A 13333-nucleotide genomic window follows, 5' to 3' on the forward strand; every position below is an offset into this window, starting at 1 on the left:
ATTTATATGGACTTCCAGAAGGCATTTGATAAGGTCCCACATAAGAGACTGTTAGCTAAGTTCGAAGCCCATGGAATCGAGGGAAAAGTACGGACTTGGTTAGGAAGTTGGCTGAGCGAAAGGCGACAGAGAGTAGGGATAATGGGTAGGTACTCACATTGGCAGGATGTGACTAGTGGAGTCCCGCAGGGGTCTGTCTTGGGGCCTCAATTATTCACAATATTTATTAACGACTTCGATGAAGGCATAGAAAGTCTCATATCTAAGTTTGTCGATGACACAAAGATTGGTGGCATTGTAAGCAGTGTAGATGAAAACATAAAATTACAAAGGGATATTGATAGATTAGGTGAATGGGCAAAACTGTGGCAAATGGAATTCAATGTAGGCAAATGTGAGGTCATCCACTTTGGACCAAAAAAGGATAGAACAGGGTACTTTCTAAATGGTAAAAAGTTAGTGGATGTCCAAAGGGACTTAGGGGTTCAGGTACATAGATCATTGAAGTGTCATGAACATGTGCAGAAAATAATCAAGAAGGCTAATGGAATGCTGGCCTTTATATCTAGAGGACTAGAGTACAAGGGGGCAGAAGTTATGCTGCAGCTATACAAAACCCTGGTTAGACCGCACCTGGAGTACTGTGAGCAGTTCTGGGCACCGCACCTTCGGAAGGACATATTGGCCTTGGAGGGAGTGCAGCGTAGGTTTACTGGAATGATACCCGGACTTCAAGGGTTAAGTTACGAGGAGAGATTACACAAATTGGGGTTGTATTCTCTAGAGTTTCGAAGGTTAAGGGGTGATCTGATCGAAGTTTATAAGATATTAAGGGGAACAGATAGGGTGGATAGAGAGAAACTATTTCCGCTGGTTGGGGATTCTAGGAGTAGGGGGCACAGTCTAAAAATTAGAGCCAGACCTTTCAGGAGTGAGATTAGAAAACACTTCTACACACAAAGGGTGGTAGAAGTTTGGAACTCTCTTCCGCAAACGGCAATTGATGCTAGCTCAATTGCTAAATTGAAATCTGAGATAGAAAGCTTTTTGGCAACCAAGGGTATTAAGGGATATGGGCCAAAGGCAGGTATATGGAGTTAGATTACAGATCAGCCATGATCTTATCAAATGGCGGAGCAGGCTCGAGGGGCCGAATGGCCTACTCCTGTTCCTATGACTGAGATGAGGAGGAATTTCTTCACTCAGAGGGTTGTGAATTTATGGAATTCTCTACCCCAGAGGGCTGTGGATGCTGAGTCGTTGAGTATATTCAAGGCTGAGATCGATAAATTTTTGGACTCTCGGGGAATCAAGGGATATGGGGATCGGGCGGGGAAAGTGGTGTTGAGGTCGAAGATCAGCCATGATCTGATTGAATGGCGGAGCAGGCTCAAGGGGGGCGTATGGCCTACTCCTGCTCCTATTTCTTACATTCTTATGTTCTATCATCCGTGGCTCAGTGGGTAGCAGTCTCGCCTCCCAGTGGTGAAGGTCGTGGGTTCATCGTCCCACGTCAGAGATTTGAGCAACAAATCCAGGCTGACACCCCCGGCGCCGTACTGAGAGAGTGCTGCACTGTCGGAGGTGCCGTCTTTCGGATGAGACGTTAAACCGAGGGGCCCAGACTGCCCTCTCGGGTGGATGTGAAAGATCCCATGGCACTATTTCGAAGAAGAGCAGGGGAGTTCTTCCTGGCCAACATTTACCCCTCAAACAACACCACTAAAAAAAAAAATTACCTGGTCGTTTATCACATTGCTGTTTGTGGGATCTTGCTGTTTGCAAATTGGCTACCGTGTCTCCTACATTGTAACAGTGACTACGCTTCAAAAGTACTTAATTGATTGTAAAGCGCTTTGGGACGTCCTGAGGTCATGAAATGCGCGGTAGAAATGCAAGTCTTTCTTTCTGGTGCAGGGACAAATATTTGTGAGCTGTCAATTAAAGGGACCACACCTTACGAAGGACGTCAAGGCCTTTGAGAGGAGAGGGATCTGGGGGTACAGATGCACAAATCACTAAAAGTAGCCACGCATGTTCAATAAGGTCATTAAGTAAAAGGCAAACCAAGCACTGGGGTTCATTTCTGGAGGGATGGAATTGAAAAGCAGAGAAGTTACGTTAAACTTGTACAGAACCTTGGTTAGACCACACTTGGAGCACTGGGCACTGTTCCGATCTCCATATTATTAAAAAAAAGATATAGAGGCACTGGAGGAAGAGCAAAAAAAAAGATTTACTAGGATACCAGAACTGAGTGGTTCAGGGCCTGGAGCATAGTGGAGGCTGTGGGGGAGTTTATTCCACTGATTTTATACAAGGCTGTTTGTTCCACAACTGACTGGCTCGGTTTTTATAAAAAGATTTTTTAACTTCATAAATAAAAGCAGAACCCCCCTCTCCCTCCCACCCCGGAGCTTCTGTGGATCAAACTATTCAATAATTGGGGGTAAAAATACTTGATTTTTCTCCCTGGGGTTTTTATTATGTTTCAGGCATAAGGAAAAGTGGGGAGTGGGGGAGGGTCAGGCCCTTAAAAGGGACAGGGTCTCTATTTCTGTTTTGCCACAGGACATCCTTGTTAGAAATTCTAGTCTGCCACTCATACCATCTCGAGTGCAGTGGCGTCAGTCACTTCAATGAGCAGCTTTTATTCTGGGAGTTTAAGTACCTTAAGTACTGCTATGATAGCACGACCTCGTTATAACCTTAACTGCATCATCGAGTCCACAGCACAGAAACAGGCCATTCGGCCCAACTGGTCCGTGCCGGCCTTTATGAACCACACGAGCCTCCTCCCTCCCTACTTCATCTCACCCTATCAGCATCTCCTTCTATTCCTTTCTCCTTCATGTGTTTATCGAGCTTCCCCTTAAATCCATCTCCACTATTCACCTCAACCACTCCTTGTGGGAGCGAGTTCCACATTCTCACCGCTCTCTGGGTAAAGAAGTTTCTCCTGAATTCCCTATTGGATTTATTAGTGACTCTCTTATATTTATGGACCCCTAGTTCTGGTCTCCTCCTGCAAGTGGAAACATCTTCTCTATGTCTACCCTATCGAACCCTTTCATAATCTGAAAGACCTCTATCAGGTCACCCCTCAGCCTTCTCTTTTCTAGAGAAAAGACCCCCGGCCTGTTCACCCTACCCTCTCAGTTCTGTTATCTTTTTTGCACCTTCTCCAGTGCCTCTATATCCTTTGTATAATATGGAGACCAGAACTGTGCACAGTGCTCTGAGTGTGGACTAACCAAGGTATATGGAGACCAGAACTGTGCACAGTGCTCTGAGTGTGGACTAACCAAGGTATATGGAGACCAGAACTGTGCACAGTGCTCCAAGTGCGGTCTAACCAAGGTATATGGAGACCAGAACTGTGCACAGTGCTCTGAGTGTGGACTAACCAAGGTATATGGAGACCAGAACTGTGCACAGTGCTCCAAGTGTGGTCTAACCAAGGTATATGGAGACCAGAACTGTGCACAGTGCTCCAAGTGCGGTCTAACCAAGGTATATGGAGACCAGAACTGTGCACAGTGCTCCAAGTGCGGTCTAACCAAGGTATATGGAGACCAGAACTGTGCACAGTGCTCCGAGTGTGGTCTAACCAAGGTATATGGAGACCAGAACTGTGCACAGTGCTCCGAGTGTGGTCTAACCAAGGTATATGGAGACCAGAACTGTGCACGGTGCTCCGAGTGTGGTCTAACCAAGGTATATGGAGACCAGAACTGTGCACGGTGCTCCGAGTGTGGTCTAACCAAGGTATATGGAGACCAGAACTGTGCACGGTGCTCCGAGTGTGGCCTAACCAAGGTTCTATACAAGTTTAACATAACTTCTCCATTCATGTCCTTTGCAAGCAAACTTGTTCAGTCTCTCTGAAACCAGGCCGAGTAAACTCTTGGCGAGGACAGGCTGGAGGCAGATCCTTAAGCTGCTTTATTTCAGTGAGCGGACATACAGAGCGAGAGTCACGATCAGAGTCACTTCGTTCGATCCCTGGTGTTCGCGTAATAATACAAAAATAACGAATGTGCCACGCTTCTCCACATCTGACCCCCTCCCTCCTGCGTTCTAACCTTTCTTGCCGCCTTCGTTCCGAGCGCTCCGCAGCTTTCCCGTTTCAACAACCTGACTGACCGCCGGCGTCTCGGTCTCTGAGTTGTCATCTGCAGACGGACGTGGATCAAAGGCTTTCCAACGCACTGGGTGTGAGGTGTTGCTCGATTGCTGAGGAAAGCTAACCAATTGCCGATTGTTTACAGGCTTTCGTCTAAGTGCTATATTTCCTTCTGAACTTGCGCGAGTGCACTTTGATTTGAAAAAAAATACAATAAAAGTTAACTCCTTATGAACAGGTGCAGAAAATAATCAAGAAGGCAAATGGAATGCTGGCCTTTATATATCCAGAGGACTGGAGTACAAGGGGACAGAAGTTATGCTGCAGCTGTACAAAACCCTGGTTAGACCGCACCTGGAGTACTGTGAGCAGTTCTGGGCACCGCACCTTCGGAAGGACATACTGGCCTTGGAGGGAGTGCAGCGTAGGTTTACTAGAATGATACCCGGACTTCAAGGGTTAAGTCACGAGGAGAGATTACACAAATTGGGGTTGTATTCTCTAGAGTTTCGAAGGTTAAGGGGTGATGTGATCGAAGTTTATAAGGTATTAAGGGGAACGGATAGGGTGGATAGAGAGAACCTATTTCCGCTGGTTGGGGATTTTAGGAGTAGGGGGCACGGTCTAAAAATTAGAGCCAGACCTTTCAGGAGTGAGATTAGAAAACATTTCTGCACACAAAGGGTGGTAGAAGTTTGGAACTCTCTTCCGCAAACGGCAATTGATGCTAGCTCAATTGCTAAATTTAAATCTGAGATAGATAGCTTTTTGGCAACCAAAGGTATTAAGGGATATGGGCCAAAGGCGGGTATATGGAGTTAGATCACAGATCAGCCGTGATCTTATCAAATGGCGGAGCAGGCACGAGGGGCTGAATGGCCTACTCCTGTTCCTATGTTCCTTGTTCTGAATTCATGTCTGCCGTAAATATCTTCTTGGGTTTAATGGAGTTGGCTGTTTCCTTAATTGGTTTCAATGTCTTTTAGGGGGAGTTGACTCACACTGCCCCTTATCTATTTGTACGACAGCAACCCCTTGTTATTTGAAGTGGATACTCGTGTCTTCTGCACGTGTATTTCTTCAATCTCTCCGACAGGCAACCAAGTTACCACTCGGTGAGACGAGGCTTCGTACGGATGGTTGAGCCACTTCATTTTCAGTCGGGCGAATATTCAAAACAACAGTTCACATTTCAAAGATCGGGTTCACTTAGTTCAACTGTAAAACTTGCCTTCCCCTGATGATGTAAAATTAACGGGCATGCTACATTGGCCCAGTTCAACTGTAAAACTTGCCTTCACGCGATGATATGAAAACAATGAACATGCTACACTGCCCCACTTGAGTATGTCACCTAACTTAACTTAAACAGAATAACTCTTCTGCATTCAGTCCTACAGCCGAGGGTAGAATCTCTTCTCCGTACAGTCTCCTATCTTCTACTGGCACTATCTTTTGATACCCGACTGCCTGCGCAGCCCTCTGTTACCAAAAAGCCTCACCCTCTCATTTTTGTATTGCTCTCTTCGGGGACAGAGATTAAACACATTGTGCGTGAGGTGTTTTTTGCAGCTTCCCAGACAGACGGGGGGGGGGCAGGGAGAACAACTTACAATTATTATTTCAGCCATCCTTTGTCTAGCCTTTGGAGACAAACCTTGTGCTTAAAGGAAAAGCCCAACGTTAAATGTAACTCATATTTTCAAAAGCGAAATACTGCGGATGCTGAAAATCTGAAATAAAAGCAGAAAGTGCTGGAAACACTCAGCAAGTCAGGCAGCATCTGCGGAGAAGGAAACAGAGTTAGCGCCTCAGGTCGATGAACCTTCGTCAGAGTAGGGGGTCGGACATTTGGGACTGAGATGAGGAGAAATTTCTTCACTCAGAGGGTGGTGAACCTGTGGAATTCTCTACCACAGAAGGCTGTGGAGGCTGAGTCACTGAATATATTTAAGAAGGAGCTAGATAGATTTCTAGACACAAAAGGCATCAAGGGTGTATGGGGAGAGAGTGGGAATATGGTATTGAGATAGAGGATCAGCCATGATCATATTGAATAGTGGAGCAGGCTCAAAGGGCCGAATGGCCTACTCCTGCCCTTATTTTCTATGTTTCTAGAAATGGATCGACTTCTACCAGTTCTGACGAAGGGTCATCGACCTGAAACGTTAACTCTGTCTCTTTCTCCGCAGATGCTGCCTGAGTGTTTCCAGCATTTTCTGCTTTTATTTCAGATTTTCAAATCCCTTCTGCCAACAATTGGCCGGAACATCCTCAGATCTGACAAGTCTGGAACAAGTAACCAATTAGCTCTGGTCTAATCTTACAGCCATCAAGGATTCAAATTCAGAGTACTAAAGGAAGTGGCCCTGGAAATAGTGGATACATTGGTGGTCATCTTCCAAAATTCTATAGACTCTGGAACAGTTCCTACAGATTGGAGGGTGGCAAATGTAACCCCACTATTTAAAAAGGGGAGAGAAAAAACAGGGAATTACAGACCAGTTAGCTGAACATCAGTAGTGAGTCTATTATAAAGGATGTGATTACAGAACATTTGGAAGGCATTAACGGGATTGGACAAAGTCAGCATGGGTTTATGAAAGGGAAATCATGCTTAACAAATCTGCTGGAGTTTTTTGAGGATGTAACTAGTAGAATAGATAGGGGAGAACCAGTGGATGTGGTGTATTTGGATTTGCAGAAGGCTTTTGATAAGGTCCCACACAAGAGGTTAGTGTGCAAAATTAAAGCTCATGGGATTGGGGGGAATGTACTGGCATGGATTGAGAATTGGTTGACAGACAGGAAATAGAGAGTAGGAATAAACGGGTCTTTTTCCGGCTGGCAGGCAGTGACTAGTGGGGTACCGCAGGGATCAGTGCTTGGGCCCCAGCTATTCACAATATATATCAATGATTTGGATGAGGGAACGGAATCAAACATTTCCAAGTTTGCAGACGACACAAAGCTGGGGTGGAATGTGAGCTGTGAGGAGGATGCAAAGAAACTCCAATGTGAGTTAGACAAGTTGGGTGAGTGGGCAAGAACATGGCACATGCAGTATAATGTAGATAAATGTGAGGTTATCCACTTTGGTTGTGAAAACAGAAAGGCAGATTATTATCTGAATGGTGATAGATTGGGAAAAGGGGAGGTGCAACGAGACCTGGGTGTCCTTGTACACCAGTCGCTGAAAGCGAGCATTCAGGTGCAGCAAGCAGTTAGGAGGGCGAATGGTATGTTGGCGTTCATTGCAAGAGGATTTGAGTATAGGAGCAGGGATGTCTTACTGCAGTTGTACAGGGCCTTGGTGAGACCACATCAGGAATACTGTGTGCAGTTTTGGTCTCCTTATCTGAGGAAGGATGTCCTTGCCATGGAGGGAGTGCAATGAAGGATTACCAGACTGATTCCTGGGATGGCAGGACTGACTTATGAGGAGAGATTGGGTCGACTAGGCCTATATTCACTAGAGTTTAGAAGAATGAGAGGTGATCTCATCGAAACATATAAAATTCTAACAGGACTAGACAGACTAGATTTAGGGAGGATGTTCCCGAAGGCTGGGGAGTCCAGAACCAGGGGTCACAGTCTCAGGATACGGGGTCGGCCATTTAGAACCGAGATGAGGAGAAATTTCTTCACTCAGAGGGTGGTGAACCTGTGGAATTCTCTACCATAGAAGGCAGTGGAGGCCAAGTCATTAGATGTATTCAAGAAGGAGATAGATATATTTCTTAACGCTAAAGGGATCAAGGGATATGGGGAAAAAGCGGGAACAGGGTACTGAGTTAGACGATCAGCCATGATCATTTTGAATGACGGGGCAGGCCCGAAGGGCCGAACGGCCTACTCTTGCTCCTATTTTCTACGTTCCTATGTTTCTAAACCATCATATCTTGAACAAAGCTGATTACCTTGGCATGGATTATGAGGGGTTTTGATAGAACAGGTAAGGAGAAACTGTTTTCACTGACAGGAGGGTCGGTAACCAGAGGACACAGATTTAAGGTGATCGGGAAAAGAACCAGAGGGGGAGACGAGGAGAAATTTTTTTACGCAGCGAGTTGTGATGATCTGGAATTCACTGCCTGAAAGGGCGGCGGGAGCAGGTTCAGTAGCGACTTTCAAAAGGGAATTGGATAAATACTTGAAAAGGACAAATTTGCAGTACCGTAGGGAAAGAGCAGAGGGGGGGGGGGGGTAGTGGGACTAATTGGATAACTCTTTCAAAGAGCCAGCACAGGCACGATGGGCAGAATGGCCGTCTTCTGTGCCGTATGATTGTCAGGTACAGAATGTAAAACTTCAGCACGGTTTTAGGGGCTATTAACATGAGGAGCGTAACTGCCATAATGAACGTGGTTCAGTCCCGGATGTGATTAACAGCGGCAATGACCCCAGAATCCAACCACCGCAGTCAATTGTGAAGTCGCTGGTGTCTCAGCAGTCTAGACGACTGAGTGAACCCCTTCCCGCAGACGGAGCAGGTGAACGGTCTCTCCCCGGTGTGAATGCGCTGGTGCGTCAGCAGGTTGGACGAGTGTGTAAAACTCTTCCCACAGTGCGAGCACTTGAACGGTTTCTCGTCAGTGTGAGTGCGTTGGTGGATCTTTAGGTCCCTGGAGCTTTTAAAGTTCTTCCCGCAGTCGGGGCATTTAAAGGGTCGCTCGTCAGTGTGAACCCGCTGGTGTGTCAGCAGGGTGGACGACTGAGTGAACCCCTTCCCGCACGCGGAGCAGGTGAAGGGTCTCTCCCCGGTGTGAACCCGCTGGTGCGTCAGCAGGTGGGCTGCTCGAGCGAATCGCGTCCCACAGACAGAGCAGGCAAACGGCCTCTCCCCGGTGTGAGTACGCTGATGTCTCAGGAGGTGACACAAATGCGTAAACCTCTTCCCGCAGTGAGAGCAGCTGATCGGACTCTCGTCGGTGTGAATCCGCTGGTGGATCTTCAGCTCGTCGGAGCTTTTAAAGGTCTTCCCGCAGTCCGAACATCGAAAAGGTCTCTGATCAGAATGAACCCGCTGGTGTTTCAGCAGGCTGGAGGAATTGGTGAATCCCTTCCGGCACACGGAGCAGGTGAACGGCCTCTCCCCGGTGTGAACCCGCTGGTGCGTCAGCAGGTTGGATGAACAAATGAATCCCTTCCGGCAAACGGAGCAGGTGAACGGCCTCTCCCCGGTGTGAACTCGCTCGTGTGTCAGCAGGTTGGACAAACAAGTGAATCCTCTCCCGCACACGGAGCAGGTGAACGGCCTCTCCCCGTTGTGACTGCGTTGATGAGTCTCCAGGTGGGAGGGGTAGTTGAAACCCTTCCCACAGTCCCCACATTGATATTGTCTCTCCCCGGTGCGGTTACACTTGTGCCTCTCCAGGTTGGACGATCGGCTGAATCCGCGTCCGCACACGGAACACGTGTGCAGTTTGTCCGCACTGTGATCGGCGCTCTCTGCTTCCATGTGCAAAGGTCGATGAGATTCAGGTCCTGACGAATCGAGCGATTCTGTCGGATCTTGACCGTGATGTTTGGGTTTGAGCTTCCAGTCTGTAAATCCTCGGCTTTTAATACCCTGTAAAATAGGTTTAGAAGGAGAAGGGGGAGTGCGTGGCAAATCAGATAAACACAAAGACAATAAAGAGGCTTTCTGCAGGCACATCAGTGGGAAGAGGAGAGTCAGGGTACCAGTAGGGCCGCTAAGGGATGAAGGAGGCCAGTCTGTAGCGGAGAGTCAGGGAATGAAAAAAGATACTAAATAAGACCTCAGCTTTCATCCAGGAGGTGGATAATTAATAATAATAAACAATCTTGGAGGCGAGAGTGCTACCCAGTTAGCCCAGGCTGACAGTCAGTGAAGTAGCTGTTAAGTCGGACCTCCAGTCTTGTTCTGTTTTAGTCCCTGGTTACATTTGATAACAGTTTCCTCGATTTATTGCAGTGGGTGATGACGGCTTCCTTTCAAGAGCTGCAAGAAATTCTGCTTTGAGAATGTTGTTTTGATATTGTACCGAATAGTAGACTCATGACTGAGGTCAGAGCATGTGGAGTCAGGGGACAAGTAGCAGGATGGACAGCTCACTGGCTGCAAAACAGAGAACAGAGAGTAGGCGTTAAAGGTAGTTACACAGACTGGTAAAAGGCGGGAAGTGGTGTTCCACAAGGATCAGTGCTGGGACCACTGTTATTCACCATTTACATAAACGATTTGGACTCGGAAGGACACCAAATTGGGGTATAGTTAATACTGAAGTGGACTGCGACAAAATACAGGAAGACATTAATAAATTTGCAGAATGGGCATATGATTGGCAAATGAATTTCAATATAGAGAAGTGTGAGGTGGTGCATTTTGGCAGGAAGAATAAGGAGGCCACATACTGCTTGGATAATAAGAGTCTAAATGGGGTAGAGGAGCAGAGGGATCTGGGGGTACAGATACACAAATCACTAAAAGTAGCGAAGCCATAAAAAAGCAAACAAAGCACTGGGGTTCATTTCTAGAGGGATAGAATTGAAAAGCAGAGAAGTTATGTTAAACTTATAAACACACAGGTAATGACAGTGAAGTGGCAGAAATATTAAATTACTTTGCCTCGGTATTTACCAAGGAGAAGAACATGGTGGGCATGGCATTAGAAGAACAGATCAAAAAAGATATAAAGACATTTAAGATAGAAAGAGAGGAGATAATTGATAAACTAATCAAACTTAGAGAGGATAAGACTCCTAGTCTGGATGGGAAGCTGGATAAACACATGAGGGAGAAAGGAATAGAAGGATATGCTGATAGGGTGAGATGAAGTAGGGAGGGAGGAGGCTCGTGTGGAGCATAAACCTGTTGGGCCGAATGGCCAGTTTCTGTAATTCTATGTAACTTTGGAGTACTGTAAACAATTCTGGTCTCCATATTATAAAAGGATATAGAGGCCCCGGAGAAGGTGCAAAAAAGATTTAATAGGATGTTACCAGAACTGAGAGGTTCTACCTATCAGGAAAGATTGAACAGGCTGGGGCTCTTTTCTCTAGAAAAGAGAAGGCTGAGGGGTGACCTGATAGAGGTCTTTAAGATTATGAAAGGGTTTGATACGGTAGACGTAGAGACGATATTTCCACTTGTGGGGAAGACCAGAACTAGAGGTCATAAATATAAAATAGTCACTAATAAATCCAATAGAGATTTCAAGAGAAACTTCTTTATCGAGAGAGTGGTTAGAATGTGGAGCTCGTTACCACAAAGAGTAGTTGAGGCACCAAGCATAGATGCATTTAAGGGGAATCATAGAAAGGTTACAGCACGGAAGGAGGCCATTTGGTCCATTGAGTCTGTGCCGGCTCGATGCAATAGCAATCCAGCTAGTCCCACTCCCCTGCCCTATCTCCTTAGCCCTGCAAATTTTTTCCTTTCAAGTACTTATCCAGTTCCCTTTTGAAAGCCGTGATTGAATCTGCCTCCACACCCCCTCGGGCAGTGCATTCCAGATCCTAACCACTCTCTGTGCAAAAAGGTTTTTCCTCAAGTCACCTTTGGTTCTTTTGCCAATCACCTTAAATCTATATAATCTGGTTCTCGACCCTTCCGCTAATGCTAAACCGTTGATGACTTGCTGAATCCTTCATGATTCTGCTAAACCCGTCATAATTTTTAAAAATTCTTTCATGGGATGTGGGCGCCGCTGGCGAGGCCGGCATTTATGGCCCATTCCTAATTGCCCTCGAGAAGGTGGTGGTGAGCCGCCTTCTTGAACCGCTGCAGTCCGTGTGGTGAAGGTTCTCCCACAGTGCTGTTAGGAAGGGAGTTCCAGGATTTTGGCCCAGCGACAATGAAGGAACGGCGATATATTTCCAAGTCGGGATGGTGTGTGACTTGGAGGGGAACGTGCAGGTGGTGTTGTTCCCATGTGCCTGCTGCCCTTGTCCTTCTAGGTGGTAGAGGTCGCGGGTTTGGGAGGTGCTGTCGAAGAAGCCTTGGCGAGTTGCTGCAGTGCATCCTGTGGATGGTACACACTGCAGCCACAGTGCGTCGGTGGTGAAGGGAGTGAATGTTTAGGGTGGTGGATGGGGTGCCAATCAAGCAGGCTGCTTTGTCCTGGATGGTGTCGAGCTTCTTGAGTGTTGTTGGAGCTGCACTCATCCAGTTAAGTGGAGAGTATTCCATCACACTCCTGACTTGTGCCTTGTAGATGGCGGAAAAGCTTTGGGGAGTCAGGAGGTGAGTCACTCGGCGCAGAATACCCAGCCTCTGACCTGCTCTTGTAGCCACAGTATTTACGTGGCTGGTCCAGTTAAGTTTCTGGTCAAAATTTTGCTCAGACCTTCATGATTTTGCTAAAGCATTAATCATGATTTTGCTAAACCGTTAATCATGATTTTGCTAAACCGTTAATCATGATTTTGCTAAATCGTTAATCATGATTTTGCTAAATCCTTCATGATTTTGCTAAAGCGTTAATTGTGATTTTGCTAAATCCTTCCTGATTTTGCTAAATCCTTCATGATTTTGCTGAACCGTTAATCGTGATTTTGCTAAACCCTTCATGATTTTGAACACAAATCATAAAAATAAAAACCAAAGGAAACGTAAATAAAATGAAACGATAATGTTGTGACGATTACTGTGACCAGGCTGCAGGCACAGGGAATGTTCCCCTCTTTGAATCTCCCGCCTCTTTCCAAGGCCCCGCCCCGCTCGCTCCCGATTGGTCGCGGCCTCACGTCAATCACCCCATCACGTGGCCCGCCAGTCGGGGCTCGCGCAACTCGGGCGGTTTGAAGCCGCTGCGTTTCGGTGCCCGGCGGACGGTCGGCGGGGCCGGGCCGGGCCGGGCCGGGCCTCGCCTCAGGTTTGTTGTTATATTTTTTTTAAACCTTTCTTTATCTCACCGGGCTCCCACTCCTTTCAATCGGATCGGTGGAGGGGCGAAAACTCACTTACCGTCACCGATTTCGGGCTTTCGACCGACGCTCGGCCCGACCCCACAACGGCCCCCGTGCGGTCTCCGAGCAACAGGAGCTCCCGAGTGCGCAGGCGCAATAGGTGCCACCCTCCCCCCCCCCCCCAGCCAGCCAGCCTCCAAGCGCGCAGGCGCATTAGGTGCTCCCCAGCCTCCAAGCGCGCAGGCGCAGTGGGGGTCCTGGGTGGGGGGGGGGGGGGGGGGGGGGTCATTGTTCGCCAATGCCCGAGCATGCGCGTTGCGGACCGACGGTGAA

The 13333-nt window shown here is 47.3% G+C and overlaps 1 protein-coding gene across 1 annotated transcript in view; it reads right to left on the bottom strand.

Moving 5' to 3' along the window:
* Nucleotides 1-13115, bottom strand: part of LOC137310347 (zinc finger protein 420-like) — a 37046-nt gene extending 23931 nt beyond the window's left edge. Inside the window, exons 1-2 of the mRNA XM_067978199.1 lie at nt 13059-13115; nt 8566-9698 (exon numbers count right to left, since the gene is read on the bottom strand). Of these exons, the coding sequence (XP_067834300.1) occupies nt 8566-9587 (1022 nt within the window). The 5' untranslated portion in view covers nt 9588-9698; nt 13059-13115. The remainder of the gene's footprint in view (nt 1-8565; nt 9699-13058) is intronic.
* Between the last annotated feature and the right edge of the window lie 218 nt (nt 13116-13333).

The sequence above is a fragment of the Heptranchias perlo genome, unplaced genomic scaffold (genome assembly GCF_035084215.1).
Source record: "Heptranchias perlo isolate sHepPer1 unplaced genomic scaffold, sHepPer1.hap1 HAP1_SCAFFOLD_244, whole genome shotgun sequence".
Classification (NCBI taxonomy): domain Eukaryota; kingdom Metazoa; phylum Chordata; class Chondrichthyes; order Hexanchiformes; family Hexanchidae; genus Heptranchias; species Heptranchias perlo.